This window comes from Ipomoea nil, unplaced genomic scaffold (genome assembly GCF_001879475.1).
Source record: "Ipomoea nil cultivar Tokyo-kokei standard unplaced genomic scaffold, Asagao_1.1 scaffold2480, whole genome shotgun sequence".
In the NCBI taxonomy this organism is placed as follows: domain Eukaryota; kingdom Viridiplantae; phylum Streptophyta; class Magnoliopsida; order Solanales; family Convolvulaceae; genus Ipomoea; species Ipomoea nil.
This window is the reverse complement of record NW_017618908.1, coordinates 6,372,619-6,388,185: the sequence shown is the minus strand read 5'-3', so window position 1 is coordinate 6,388,185 and position 15,567 is coordinate 6,372,619. Positions and strand designations below refer to the sequence as shown.

At 31.8% G+C, this 15,567-nt stretch overlaps 1 protein-coding gene across 2 annotated transcripts; it reads left to right on the top strand.

The window, feature by feature from the left end:
* The first annotated feature begins 472 nt into the window (after positions 1-472).
* LOC109152672 (transmembrane protein 56-B) lies at positions 473-3,736 on the top strand. Of its 2 annotated transcripts, none has more exons than XM_019300321.1 (9): positions 473-753; positions 1,064-1,286; positions 1,450-1,538; positions 1,611-1,749; positions 2,206-2,280; positions 2,406-2,527; positions 2,601-2,676; positions 2,759-2,818; positions 3,324-3,736. In XM_019300321.1, exons 2-9 carry the CDS (start codon positions 1,149-1,151, stop codon positions 3,450-3,452), a joined length of 828 nt encoding a protein of 275 aa, XP_019155866.1. In that variant the 5' UTR covers positions 473-753; positions 1,064-1,148; the 3' UTR covers positions 3,453-3,736. The 2 variants fall into 2 exon arrangements, with proteins under 2 accessions (XP_019155866.1, XP_019155867.1); XM_019300322.1 differs by having other exon boundaries at positions 473-781.
* Positions 3,737-15,567: the final 11,831 nt, after the last annotated feature.

Genomic DNA, 15,567 nt, shown 5'->3' with positions numbered 1-15,567 from the left:
TCACGCATATTAACATTACGCACATTAAGTACAAATCTCACGCACATTAAGTATAAACATCACGCACATTAATATATATATATATATATATATATATATATTGAGTACTACTGGCTCTGTTACAATGCAACATCTATTCATAACTATTTTCTCAATCTACTAAAGCACAAAGAGTTAATACTGTCTTCATTGAGTCTCGAAACCACAACCTCCTTATATATATTTTCTCAACCAAACCCACATTCTTCAACAGCCATATCCCTTTCTAAATGGATGATCGCCGGACCAAACTTCCATGGTGAAGCGTTGATTCTTTAGGTTGAAATTAGAAATTTTCACAAGTATTTGTGAAACAAAAAGAGAAAAATATACCCAAGTTATTGCTGAGGCAAACTTGTACTGAAACGGATTTGTTAATAAAGATGGCAGGCAGAGGCAGCACTATAAAGTATAAAGTATTCGTATCCGCAAGTGCAAGTCCTCTGTCCTCGTGATACAGACGCCGTGTTGACAACAAAGCAGCGCGCCCTCCCAACCACTCTCACCCTCATCACCTTCCTTCCACTGCCCAATGCTCTTTTCATTTCCTTTCCATTCATTCCCCAGGAATCTTTTCTCGCCCGCCGCAACGTTTCTCCCTTGATTCAAACTTTTCCCAATCCCTTTCTTTCTGATTTTGTGCGCGCCAGATGTTGAATGGTGCGGTGCTTATGCTTTCCCAATAATATTCAACCTGCCCGTTTGGGTTTCCAGGTGCGGTTAACAAAACATATGATTCTTGGCATTGTTGATACCCGATCTGGGTTTTCAGAATCTGATTTCTTGGGGATTTTATCACTCGCAAGTTTTCGCCTTTGATTTGGGAGGATTTATAGGTTGGAAGGGGTTTTGGGAATAGTAACTGCACTTGTATTTTCCCTTAAAATTTCCCCTTTGATTACCTATTTTACTTTCTTTGAGTTGGGCTTTCAGTTTTGCATAGTGTGGCCAAGAGACCACTGAGATGAATGTGTTCTATCTTGTAGGATTAGCAAGCTCATTGCATTTTGTTGTATGTTTCCAGGACCTTTGCCTGACAGTAGAGTTGTACTATTAAGGGATATCATCTTTTAGCAGAGAATCAGTTTCATGGTCCCCTGCTATTCATAATGACAGTTGCTAGAAGGACTGCCATGGCTTTCAAGACTTATCAGAACCATGCTGAGACATTGGTTAAGAACTATGTGCTCTCTGATCCTTTTATTCCATACACTTCTGTACTTGGTGGCATGTTTGCTTGCAAAATGGTATGTACAATTGCTGTTCATTGTTTAATCTTAATGTTTTTTGCAAGTTTCTGCATAGTTTGTAAAATAGCTGGCATTTTTAGATGAAATTTTTGGAATGTAACTGGCAAAATGACTCGAGATCTGGTATTTTCCACCTTACACTTGCTGTGGCTTCTCACAGGTCTATGATCTATCTCAATTGATCAGTACATTTTACTTCAGGAGTTACATTACCCTTACGAAAATTCAACGGACCGAATGGAATAACCGGTAAGTTTTGGTTTCAATTCTGTGTTCTGAATGATTTTTTTGTGAGCCAGATTCATAATTATTGTTTTGCAGTGCCATCTCAACCATCCATGCCATCTTCATTTCTATTATGTCTTTGTACTTTGTCTTCTGGTCCGATCTTTTCTCTGAAGATTATCCTGCTGGCCTTCTGACTTTCCGAAATTCATCAATGTCAACCTTTACATTAGGGGTAAGCATTGCTTAACATTATTGAATTCCCTCTGTTTATTCTGGTTTTGAATTTTCATTTGATGGAATGTTGTGATTTTTAGTGAATTTGGTTGCATTAGACACACATACTTGCATTCATAAAAATATAAAAACTTTTTAGGAATAAAGATGGAATGGTGTTTGGGAAATGGCAAAAAAGTTCGAGATTGTTGGAGAATGTGGGGATGCCTTTAAGTTCCATATGTGCAAAAGAAACATATGAAGATTAAACAATAGTCTTAACTTAATTGGGTTGAAGATTAAACATAAAGAACTAGTTTTCACATATTTATTTTGAAATCCAACCGATATAAAGTCATAAAGCCATTGCATATTTCTATTTGTGATTATTTGCTTGCTGATTTTCTGTAAGTTACTCATTTTTTGGCTCGTGTATTTTCATGTACCTTATGAATTTCTATAACTTTTTTGTCAGATCTCTATTGGGTACTTTATTGCAGATCTTGGAATGATTTGCTGGCTTTATCCTGCTCTAGGTGGAATAGAGTATGTAAGTATATATACTTTTGAAGATGGCGACGACATTGATGCTTATCATATTAAGATTTTATGAAATGTTTGTTCGAATTTTATAGATAAATATTGTCGGATATGCTTCTGCATATTGGTTTTCAGGTTCTTCATCACGCCCTTTCAGGAATTGCTGTAGCATATTCCATGTTTACGGGAGAAGGGCAACTTTATACTTTCATGGTGCTCATATCTGAATTAACGACCCCAGAGATCAACATGAGATGGTAGTTCCCCACCGAGAAAATGTTTACCGGTTAACACTCGAAGCATGTTCTTAAATTCTCTGGTTCGTTGCAGGTATCTTGACACGGCTGGATTGAAGAGATCGAGTGCGTATGTGATCAATGGTGTTGTGATTTTTATTGCTTGGTTGGTGAGTCATCAATAGAGGACCTTACGTTATGTAACTATATTGTTTCATTATTCCCGCTAAGATTTTGAACATCGAAATGCAGGTTGCCAGAATTCTGTTGTTTGTTTACATGTTCTATCATGTATATTTCCACTATGATGAGGTAATTTTCTGAAATTCTGAAATTCTGAAATATAGAGTTGATGAAAGAAACATACAAGAAGAAAGTCTAGTTTTTTTTTTTTGTCAGACCACGAGGTGTCCTGAGCAGGCCCTAACTGTAGGAGACACCTTTAAGCCCGTTCCATACTCAGACTAATCCCCGTTCGCACCGGGCCGGCCCAATTAAGGGGCAAAGTGCTGGCCAGATTGGTTTTTTCCATACGAGAGGGGGTTCGAACTCCCGATCTCTCTTAAGGGACGAGAGTGCGCGGCCACTCGCGCCAACCAAGCTGGTTAGAAAAAAGTCTAGTTTACTTTAGAGAACTCCATAGGATACGTGTGAAGTATATTGTAGATTTTGAACATTTTACACTAAGACGGGAATTTAAGATCGATTCACATCTCTCTTTCTCATAACATCATTGGAACATTTATGATAATAGATATCTGTTTTTTTTTTTGCGATAAATCAAGTAATAGTACCGTGCCCTTTACATCAAATGCAGGTGATGCAAATGCACCCCTTTGGATCTCTCTTGGTATTTGTAGTGCCCGCAATTCTTAGTGTAATGAACCTGATGTGGTTTGGGAAGATTGTTAAGGGATTGAAGAAGACGTTGGCAAAGACGCAGTAAATGAACTCCTTAGTATGATTTCTTCTTCACCCACCCCATGTTAATACGATTTCCTAGCAACCTTTCTATTGTACAAAATACGAACTGGCTGGCAGATACCGAGAGAGAAGTAGATGGGACTCGAGAAAATGACTGAAATATGGAGGAGACTAAACAATAGCGTAGCTATTCTACTTAACTGTCGAAAAGGAAAAGATAAAAAGAAAAAAATGCGCTTGTGTTGTTTGTTTAGAAGGTGATGCGTAAAACTGGGTTTCAAGAGAATCTGAGAATGGTTTCTTTCACAGTGCACTTATTTTGTGTAAAGGAAAGCTGCACAGGAAAGAGGAATGCAGATTTGGAAATTGCAGTGGACAAGATTTATGTAGTTTTGTCCATACATTTGAAGCTTATGTTGTCTTGGAATGGGATCTGATAGTATAATTCTACTCTTTCAACCAAGTGCCATTTTCTTCTTTTAATTTTTAGTGAAGTTTAAAGGGATAATGGTCAAATAGATCCTGCAACTAAATATCAAAGTGCAATCACACACTTGAACTAAAAAAAATTCTAATTAGACCCTTAAACTTGTTAAATTTGTGCATTAACCTATTTGACCTATAATAGCATGTTACTCATAAGTCGCCTACCACGTAGGATGCCACACAAGATGTCACTTAGATTAATATTTTTTAAAATTTATATTTTTTATAAAAATTTAAATAATAATATTTATTTATATAAAAAAGGTAAATTAAAAAAAAAAAAAAAAAAAAAAAAACATGGCAAGCTTGCCATGGCAATCGTCCATAATAATTTGGCTACCATGGCTTCTTTGTCCATGGCATCTTGGTTGCTATGGACGAAGAACTTTGGCGGGCTTCTCTGTCCAGGACGGAGAAGCCCGCCATGGCAATCAAGTTGTCTGGTAGTCGTTCATGGTAACTGACAAAGAAGCCATGACAACCAAGCTGCGTGGTAGTCGTCCATGGTAACTTGGCTGCCATGGCTTCTTTGGTCACATTAAAAAAAAAAAAATTGCGGTGACATTTTTGTAATTATCATCAACTTTACTATGTAAACTTGAATGCTTAAATATGTAATCTTTAACAACTAAATATGCAAACGTAGTAAATTTTATAAAATTAACCTTTGTAGAAATTGGATATCCAGAACCTGAGATATCTCCATCAACCACACGTAAAGGGAGAGCAATGCGATTGCAGACCGACTTGCGCGAATTGCTATTAGACAAAAATGCGACTGGATCGAATTTCATGAGCCGCCAGAGGATATTAGAGAATTCATGGACTATGACAAGGCGTTGTTGGCCTTCAATAGGATTAGCTAGAGTTTGTATAGGGTCCCCCCTCCCTATTCCCCCCCTCCCCCCCCCTTCCAAAAAAAAAAAAAATGCAAACTTTGTAAATTTTATAAAATCAATGAAAAAGTTAAATTTTAAATCTAAACGGTAAATGCTATTCCGTAGATACTATGCAGTAAAAAGTGAATCACTAAACTAAATAAAACAAAAAGCGTTGTAACTCTAAAATTGAAATGCTAAATACAATGTATTTTCGGTTTTTTGCAAGTGCAATCTTTTAATACTAAATGTGCAAACTGTTAATACTAAATGTCTAAAATGTTAGTACTAAATGTGCAAACCTGAAAAATTTTGAAAATTGCGATTTTAGATTTTCAGTGTTCAAGTTTGTATAGTAAAGTTGATGATAATTACGAAAATACCACAGTATTTTTTTTTTTTTTAAATCAGATATGATCCATCAAATTTTTTCAAATGTAAAGTTGAGATTAGTTCTTAGTTTTCTCTTAAGGACTTGATCTCATGATCTATATATATATATATATATATATATATATATATATATATATATATATATATATATATATATATATATATATATATATATATATATATATATATATACACATACACACACGATCATATGAGATCACTTGTTTAGGTGAGATTGTGAGATCAAATCTTGTGCATCAATCTAATTAATTTTAATGCTCTAGATTAAGTGTGTGCAAATGCAATTGATCAAGATTGGTCTAGGTGACATTATGATATCAAATCTTGTGCATCAATCTAATAAATTTAATGGTCTAGAGTAAGTGTCTACGAATGCGATTAAGTGTGTACAAACGCAATTGATCTAGACACCATTAAAATTTATTAGATTAATACATAAGATTTGATCTCACAATCTCACCTAAATAGGTGTTCTCATAGGAACCCTCCTATATATATATATATATATATATATATATATATATATATATATATATATATATAAAATGTAGTCCTACTTCACATGCTGCTTGGTGAGATATGAAGATCCAAATACAAAGAGAGACAAAATTAAGTGCTACATCCTATTAGGGTAAAAGTTAAATGTCACTAATTCCCAAGAAAAACATTAATTAATGCGTACGTAGTACGTACATATACTTTTTGTCAAACAAATAATACAAAGTACAATTCAGGGGAATAATGTAAGTTGTTGGATAGTGGCCCAACTTATATTTTTATTTATAGTTCATGTGAAGATATCCAGATCATACCATATTGTGACATAGACTTTCCATATTACACCAAACTTAAAAGCTAAGATAATATAATAATGGAAAGATAGCACTTTTTCCCCATAAATGATATGGTTATAGCACTTTTTTTTTTTTTTTTTTTTTTTTTTTTTGAGTTGTTCATATAAGCATTTTAGTCCCTTTAATTATTTAAAAAGTGGCGGTTTCTTTCCTGATATATTAAATTGACTTTCTATCCTTAAAGTAAACATTTTTTTTATTTTTCATCTCCAACAAATTATTGTTTATACGTAGGGATGATCACAGTTATATTCGAACTGAACCGGACACTATAGCAATCGAATTGAAAGTTTCCGGTTATGATTCAGATCCAGAACCCAATATTTGAATTTCAATTTATTAAAATTATGAATCGAAAAAATTAGATCCTGAACCGTGAACCGACAGTTCCGAATCCGATTCGTGATTTTGAACAGTCTTTATTTTAAAATTTTATTTTTTATTTTTTAAATAGTCTAAATTCAACAATAAATGTATTTTTTTTTCAATTCGGAACATGAACCGGCCGTTCTGATTCGTAATTTTAATAAACTCTAAATATCAGGTTTCGATTATAAATTGTAATTGGAATATTTCAGTTTAGTTGCTATAATGTCTGTTCGGTTCGAACCGAATCGTGGTCATAATTTGTTGGAGAAGAAAAATAAATAAAATATTTATTTAAAGGTAAAATTTAACATTTCGGGGAGGGGGGTGGGGGGGGGGGGTGGGTAGCCACTTGAATAATTCAGGAGAAAAAAGTATTATTTTCCCTATAATAATTGTTTTTATTTGGGTGTTGCTATTTGCACCACCCTTTGGTCAAAAGTGGATATAAAGTATCTTGAAATTATAAAAATGTAAAAATTTTCAATAATTACATAGGTGGTGTAAATAGCTAAATAGATGTTCAAATTGCTATTTGCACCACCTTGGTCAAACCTCATTTACAAGGTGTAATTAATAATTTTTTAATTAAAAATTTAATTAATAAAAACATTAAAAAAAAAAAAAAGAAACATCGCCAACTCCGGTGAGAAAGTAGTCCAGTGGATCACCACCAAAGTAGCCTTTTCCAGTGAGAAGGCAACCACGATGGGTTGCCTTCCCCGCGGAGAAGGCGAGTAGTTTCTTCGGTTTTTTTTTTTTAATTATTAGATTGATTATTAAATAAAAATAAATAATAAAGATTAATGTTTGACTACATTTAATGAGGTGGTGCAAATAACACTTTTCTATTTGCACCACCTATAAACCTATTACACCTATTAAATGAGTGGTGTAAAAAACAAATAGGGTGGTGCAAATAGAATTTCCTTTTTGAGGTGAGAGCGAGGGGTACTCGCAATTATTATCTTAAAGTGTATTAAATAAACTCTATTTTTCTGTAATAACCCGTAAATCAAATATAAGATTTTTTGAAAGGTAATGAGATTTAATTGCACTAGGAAAACCCTAATTAAAGAACAAGATATACATCAATCGAAAGATATGAACTAGATTTATAATTTGCTCAATAATAAGACTAAATTTATAACAATTAAAAGATAAGGACACTGTGGTTGCCTTCTCCTTCTCCGTGACCGACAATCGGTCGCCGATCACTTTTTTTGTTTGAAATTTCGCTGGAGGGTGGCTGGATCGCTGGATTCCTAATGACCTGTGATAGTAGGTTATTTATTAATTTTTGGGTTTCATTGTATCAAAATGAATTGTTGATGGGTGTAATTGTACCTTTAAAAAGTTGAGGGGGCTATTTGACTTTTCAGTTAAAGTTTGAGGGTCTATTTGACCATTTTCCCTTATTTATTATAAGTTAAAAACAATTGAATGACTAAAAGTGTACTTTTAGGGGTGTCCAAACTTTGAAGAATTTTCAGTTAACCGACCGAACCGACAAAATTCGATTAATCTTTTTAACCGAACTTTTTCGGTTCGGTTAATAGTTAAAGGAATTTCAAAACTTCGATTAACGGTTAATTCGGTTCGAAAGAGTCGATTAACTGAATTAACCGAACGGTTAACCGAAGTTTATATATATATATATATATATATATATATATATATATATATATATATATATATATATATATATAAACATCCATAGTCCATTATATATTTATAATAGTATTACACAATTACTATTATAAATATATAATGGACTATGGATGTTTAGACTTTGGATTTTTTATTGAAGATTTGAAGTCAAGGATGAATTTATTATGAAATGTATTTTATTTTAATTGGATTTATTATTTTAAGTGATTTTTAAGATTTTAAATTTTAGCTTTAAAAAGTTCGATTAATCACCGAAAAAAAATTCAGTTCGATTAATTTGGTAACACAAACTTCGATTCGGTTAACGGTTAAAGGTTTAAAAAGTTAGATTAATTCAGTTCGGTTAACCAATTAAACACCCCTATGTACTTTTGCTAAATATAGAATGAATAGCAAGGAATATGGGTAAGTTGGGTAGAGCCGTGGAGGCCTAAAGAGCCGAGTACAACATACTTTCATTAAAACGGGACGCTAACTGTTACAGTATTACACAAGTATAAAAAAAAATAAATTGCACATATGCTATTAGTATAATTTTAGCGTAGTGATAAATGTTTTATCCTAATATGATTAGATAAATGTTGCTAGTTTCAAAAGAAAATTGTGCACTTAAAAAAATGTTACTCCGTATTTAGAGTGATAATAAGGTGAGGTGCATCTCCCAATTAAGTGCTGTGCTCGTGCGAACCATCCACTTAATTCCGATTAAAACTGCAACATGCAATGCATTCCTCTTTGCTTTGCTTAACACTTAACAGTACACTATTTTTAATTTAATTTAATAATAAAAACCAGAAAGCATGCATGTGGCTTGCAAGCCAAATTTTCAATTGGTTGCACCAACTAACCAACCTTTTCCCATTCTGGAAGTCCCTCCTATTATTAACTTCACTTTTACTTTAAAAGCTGCCAATAATATCTTGCCACTAGACACAATGGTTTTCATTACAAAAATGATAACTGCAGGTCCTTTTAAAATTTAGACTTCCATGTGGTTAGTTGTACTTTATTGTTCTTCCAGTTTTCTTAAAATGAGGACCCCATAAAATCAAAATTAATAAACAATATGAATTTACCAGTATTTTGTTTCTTTTTGTCTTTAAAAGAATTGGTGAGTTTTTTTTTTTTTTTTTCTTTTAAATTTATGAGAGTTTTTAACTTCACTAATTTGTCATTCTTTCATATAATTTATGGTGAAAATCGAAACACCCGTACTTTAAGTATATTCCTTACCACTTTTTATGCAACGACCAGATGCATTCCTCAATACGAAGGTCATATCCAATTGTTGAAGCAATAGCAAATCAATCATCCAAGTTTATATTAACTGATTAGTTAAGATTTTAATATAGCGCATTTTCATATAGAGTTGAAAAGTTAACTTGAGAAGTCAATCCACAAAGGTTTAATTTACTTTATTTTGAAAAGTTTTTAAAATCCATAAGTTTATTAACCCCCTTCCCCTACCCATCTCACCCCACCGAGACTTATTCAATTCAACCAGGTTGATGAGGCCTCATTATTCTATTGACAATTATTATACCATAGACCAGGTTTCATATTGCATTGTGAATCCTGATATAAAAATTATGTACCTTCCGTTAACACATTTTATACTTATAGTTAACAATTTTTGTACATGTAAACAAATAATTTGATAATTGTTAACTCATAATATGATAGCTACAGGTACAGAAACTATCAACTGCATGTACAAAATGTGTCAACTATAGATACAGAACCTGACTTGATAATTGCTGACACATAATATGATAGCTACAACCTACAGGTACATAAACTATCAACTGCAAATACAGAATTTGTCAACTATGGATACAGAATCTGAAGGTTACTTTTGGACTAGAATCTACAATGTAAGGTAGACCCTGGTCCATGGTAAACTTTGCCTTCTATTGAGAGGTAGGTTTTAATTTGGTTCTTGGGCTTCACACTGGTGGAAATAAAATATAATCATGTTGTTTATTCATTTTTTATTTTGTAGGATCAAGCGTTTGCCATTACGTCAAAAGTTATAACTAGCAGCAAATGCACAACTTTAATTCTTTATACTTGTGTATATGAACTCACTTCTTCGAGCCGCAGTCTAACAATCCCCCTCCTAGCATCTGCCAGCTTCAACTGCACAACATGCTCTCAGTGAGATTCGAATCCTTGACCATGGCTCTGACACTAATTGTAATAAAATCCATTAATGTTTTATCTCTTTTTGTTTATGTTTTGTCATCATAAAAAAATAGAGAAATTGTTAGGAATAATTATTAATAGATTTTGATAATGTAAAAAAATATTGTATATGCACATTAGACCCCTTTTTTCCTTATTGTAAATCTAGATAGGCATCATCAACCATCTGATTGGAAGGAAGTAGTTTTTGAAGGAAGCATATGGAAGGAAATTAAAGGCTTTAGAAGAAAGCACCAGAAGGAAAAGGGATCAGGAGAAGATTAAGATTTAAGACCATATATAAGAAGTCTTGAGGGATCTTCATAAGAGATGAAAGGGCATTCAATGCTTCCATCCAAAGTTTATGGAAGCTTTATTTAAGAACTTTTAAAGAAGATCAATATCGGGAGGAGTCTATATGAAGAAAAACAAAAAGAATCGTTGGACGGATGCAACTTGTCTGACACCTAAGAGTCTACATATAAGACAAATTGGTGATTACTATGAACAACTCTTTTTGACTTTGAGGTGCTTATATACACTAATAGGAAAATGGTCTTTACCATATACACATTAACCTGCACAAGTTTAGAGATATGATAGTGGATTTTGGGGGATTGTGGCGGGTTTTAGACGACTACCACTTGATGAGTGACAACGGGTAGATTGAAATTTCAAGTTGGCACTCACCCATCCTGACTTGTCTACAAAAGGAGGACTCCAAACTTATAAAAATGTGGATTTTTGGTGATTGAAATTCTCTTGTGATCAACGTGTTCGAGTGTTCAAGCTAATTAATCAGGCTAAATCTAGGATTTTAAGCAAAAAATAAATAAATAAATTAGTTTGATTTATCAAAGTCCAGCACTCATCTACAACCATATCTTTTAGTAAAAGGAAGTGAGGATATCAACCTAGCAAGGCGACTTGGTACGTGTGTGACCCTTGGCTAGCTATGATCGATCAGATAGTGAAGGATAGGGCTACTTGGTGATTGACCCCTATCTCAAGGATTGTCAACCAATAAAAGCTGAGGCTTCGTGCCACTTTGTATTGTGTACAAATTAATACTTAGTGAAAATCTCTTTGGAGTTAATTAAGGAGAAAGTGGAGTTGAAAAGTTTTTGCGTACCACTTTAAAAATCTCTCTTGCACTTTACATTCATTTTCATTACTCTACTGTGCAACTAACCCCATACTTAACACACATTAATAACACTTCAAATCGTCAAACTTAGCGACATATTTCATTAGGCAAGCTTAAAGACTTTCACTGCAAGGAAACTCAGTTTCCTAGCTTTGATTTATATTCAAGCTCACTTAGAGCTGATTCGAAAAGGTTTGTAAGTTGTTAAAACGTCTATTCGACCCCTCCCCTCTTTCTAGAGTTTTTGCTTGTCAAGGACTAACATTTGATTAATGTTAGAATAAGTGTTTACCACTACGGCAAAAGTTATAATTAGTAGGTAAGACGCAAATTCCACCCAACAATCACCTTCCCCTGTCAAGCTCATACAAATTGTCAGGACCAAACACTTACTATTAAGTTATATACTTGGTTAACAATTAGCAATATGTTTTAATGGCTACATTGCTAGACTTAGCGCTCCAATCTCCCAAATAGGTACAGTTTTGTATGTTTTTTTTTTTTTTTTTTTTTTTTTTTTTTTTTTTTTTTTTTTTTCTGAATATATTAGAAGATCAAATAACTCAAATTAAAAGTGAACAATCACCACTTATATTTTGTGAATATAACATTTTTACATACTGTATTATAGCATTTTTCATTAATTACATTTTTTTTAAAAGAGTAATTGAACTGCTGAATTAATCTATTTAAAGCATTGCAATTGGATTGGTGTAATCATGTATTGAGAAAAGAAAAGTGTATGTGCTTTAAAAGCTTGTCCATCTCTTTAATTAATCTTTAATTTGATGCCGCAGACATTTGTATTATTTAAGGTAAAAATATGTGTACAATCAGATTCCATTCAGTGTTTTCCAGAATGTCGAAAAGAATTATTTAACATTAGAGTTCAGGTCAAATTTTACTGTACACTGATACATACGGAGTATATGAATTTAATACCAAAATACTATTTAATTACTTAGCTACGATTTCATCATCAACTGAAATATTATATTATATGACTAGTTTTTTACGCGCATTGCGCGATTGGGATAATGCCCAATGTTTTTTTTAAATACGTACTTTAAAGTATATCAATGCAATATTATATTGGAATTCTTCGTGCATAGATAATTGAATGTTAAATTTACGTATTTAAATAGGCAATTTTAAGTTTACAAATGCAAGATAATATAGTCAAGATTGATTATAATTGTCAATAAAATAATTGTATAGATATGGTTGAAACCAAATACGGGACATAAGGGAAAGTAAACTAAAATTAGGGCATAAAATATTAAATATATACTAATATTGAAAAGTTAATTGCTGATTTTGCCAAACAAGGACATTGCGTCATTGCAAGGTAGTTTCCTACTTCAATTTGTTGTGTGATTTGAAAACTCTTTTTGTCAATAAATCCCTCAAGTAGTTAATATGATGTGCTTAATTACATTTTTTTTTTGTTTTTTTTTTTTTAAATTATTGTTATTGTTATTGTTATTGTTATTGTTATTGTTATTATTATTATTATTATTATTATTATTATTATTATTATTATTATTATTATTATTATTATTATTATTATTATTATTATTATTATTATTATGTATACCCTTAGGTCATTTTACATGTTAATCTAAACAACAGCTAATTTTTTCAAATATCTTTTTACCAACCGTTGATATAATTCGCTGGTCAAATTCGCTAATATAATCTGCTAACGCTAACTGCTGATTGTCAAACAAGGACATTGCTAGGTAATTCTCACTTCAATTTGTTGTGTGATTTGAATACTCTCTTTGTCAACAAATCCCTCAGATAGTTAATATGATTGGCTTTATTAATTATATTTTTTAAAATTTTTCATGGTATTAATAAAATACTTGGTAAACAACTATATAACATTATTTTGTATTATAACTTTGATATTTAATTAAAAAATAGTGCACAAAAAAATAATAGACAATGTAGTGAATATAATCAATTGATGAATTGGAAATTTGAATGTAATGAATTTTTACTTGGAGAAATATAAAGACAATAGAACTAGTAAAATTATGTCTCTTAATTAATTTATTGATAATGAATAAAAAAAAATTTTAGTAAAGACATTGTAGGGACAATGTAGCGAACATAATCAATTGATGAATTTGAATGTAAAGAATTTTTATATTAGAGAAAAATAAAGACAATATAACTAATGAAATTATTTCTCTTATTTAATTTATTGATAATGACTATTTTTTTTTTTAATAACGACATTGTAGACACAATTCTAAATTAAAGAAATGCATATGTATAATTTTTTGTTGAAGCTACTAAATTATTATTTAATTTAATAAGACTAAAATGGAGTACTAATTATGCCAACTTTGATTTGGATGAGGTTCGAACCTAAGACCTTTCTTATTGAAATCAATGAGTAAGTTAAGGGTGAACTAACATAAAGTAACGGAAAAGTTAACGGATAATCATATTCATTATGGATAAATTAGTAAATTTTAAGGAAAAATTAAAATCTGATCAATCTGAGCCATTCATTTGATTAAAAAATTTGACCGCCATTTTTTCTACCCATTATAGGCCTAACTCTCTTGGGCTCTTATTAGTATAGTAGATATGATGTGTCTTGTAATACATGAGTTATAGGCCCTATTTGGTAAAAAATTGGCCTATATGTCAATTTTGGCTTATTTGACCACTATTAATTGTTTGATTTAGTTAAAATATCAATATAAATGTTTGGTTAATTAGTTTTTTGCAACTCCAAAATGCTAAAATTCAAAAAGTTACTCCAAACAACTTTTTCAATTAGCTTTTTGAGAAAAGAAATTATACCAAACAGCTATCAGCTAATTTACCAAACATTTTTCTACAATCAGCTAATGTTATCAACTATTTATACCCTCTAATTAACACAATCAGCTATCAGCTAACAGCCATTTTACCAAACATGGCCATAATCTTTTATATATACTGTTTATTTATAAATTCAAAAACTCATTTTTAAAAATGATAATAATACAAATTGGAGTAAGGATTTTTGTGGGTGTGCATTAGATAAACTTACCCAACGTCTATGTAATAGTTTACAAATCACAGGGAGTGTTGACAAGAACCAACCTCATGATTTATAAGTATGAAAATCAAGATTTATCAACTCCGCTATATATCCTTTTGTATGAAAGTCAAAGTGAGATAAGTCTTAGCAACTTAATGATGGCAAGTGTAAGGGTATAATTTGATTTCTGTCAATAAGACAATTTGAAGTTGGATCAAGTGTAATGGTAGAATTTGATTTCTGCCAATAACACGTACAGTTTGAAGTTGGATATTTATAGTAAGCTCTTAGTTCTTGACTCATTGATGTACATTCCATAATTCATTTCCTTTATGAAACATTAGGGATGGGAGAAGGAGAAACTCTTAGCATTAGATTTCAAACTTAAGGTCACAATTTAAATCGTAAAATTTGAGAGTTGATACTCAATTTAGTCATCGATTATAGTGATTTTTCTTAATTTAATTCTTAATGACGTTTTGTAATTAATTGGGTTATGGGCTTCGATGATTTTACCTAATTGAATTCTATGTCAAGTCTTCTGTCGTTGACTGTTAGAATTAAGGCCTAATCGAAAAAAACTATTATAGTCGATGACTAAATTGAGTAAAAGTACTATCGTTGATCAATCTGATGACTAAATTTGATAAAACTACTATAGTCGATGATTAAATTGGATAATATTAATAGAATGAAAATTACCAAACTATCTTAATAGATGACTCAATTAGGTAAAATCATCAAAGTTCAACACAAAAAAAAATCAGTTAAATCAAAAAAAAAAATCAATAATTGATAACTAAATTGGGTTGTTTTTTGAGGTCAGGCCACGAGGTGTCCGTACCATTCTCAGACTAATCCCCCAATTAAGAGGCAAAGTGCAAGCAAGATTGTTTTTTTTTCATACGAGGAGGGTTCGAACTTTCGACCTTTCTTAAGGGACAAGAGTGCACAACCACTCACACCAACCAAGCTGGTTATTAACTTATTATTATATGTTGTGTGAGCTGAGAGTGACTAATTAGTTTAACTCTTTAAATCCCGCCTATATTCGCTTACGCCAAGCTGGTACAGGGGACAACATTAAGTTG

What these genes read in the sequence shown, in the direction of transcription:
- LOC109152672 (XM_019300321.1), top strand. Translation starts at nt 1,149, where the DNA reads ATGACAGTTGCTAGAAGGACTGCCATGGCTTTCAAGACTTATCAGAAC. An exon ending in CTCTAGGTGGAATAGAGTAT is followed by an intron (nt 2,281 to 2,405) that starts GTAAGTATATAT and finishes ATTGGTTTTCAG; the next exon opens with GTTCTTCATCACGCCCTTTC. An exon ending in TATATTTCCACTATGATGAG is followed by an intron (nt 2,819 to 3,323) that starts GTAATTTTCTGA and finishes CATCAAATGCAG; the next exon opens with GTGATGCAAATGCACCCCTT.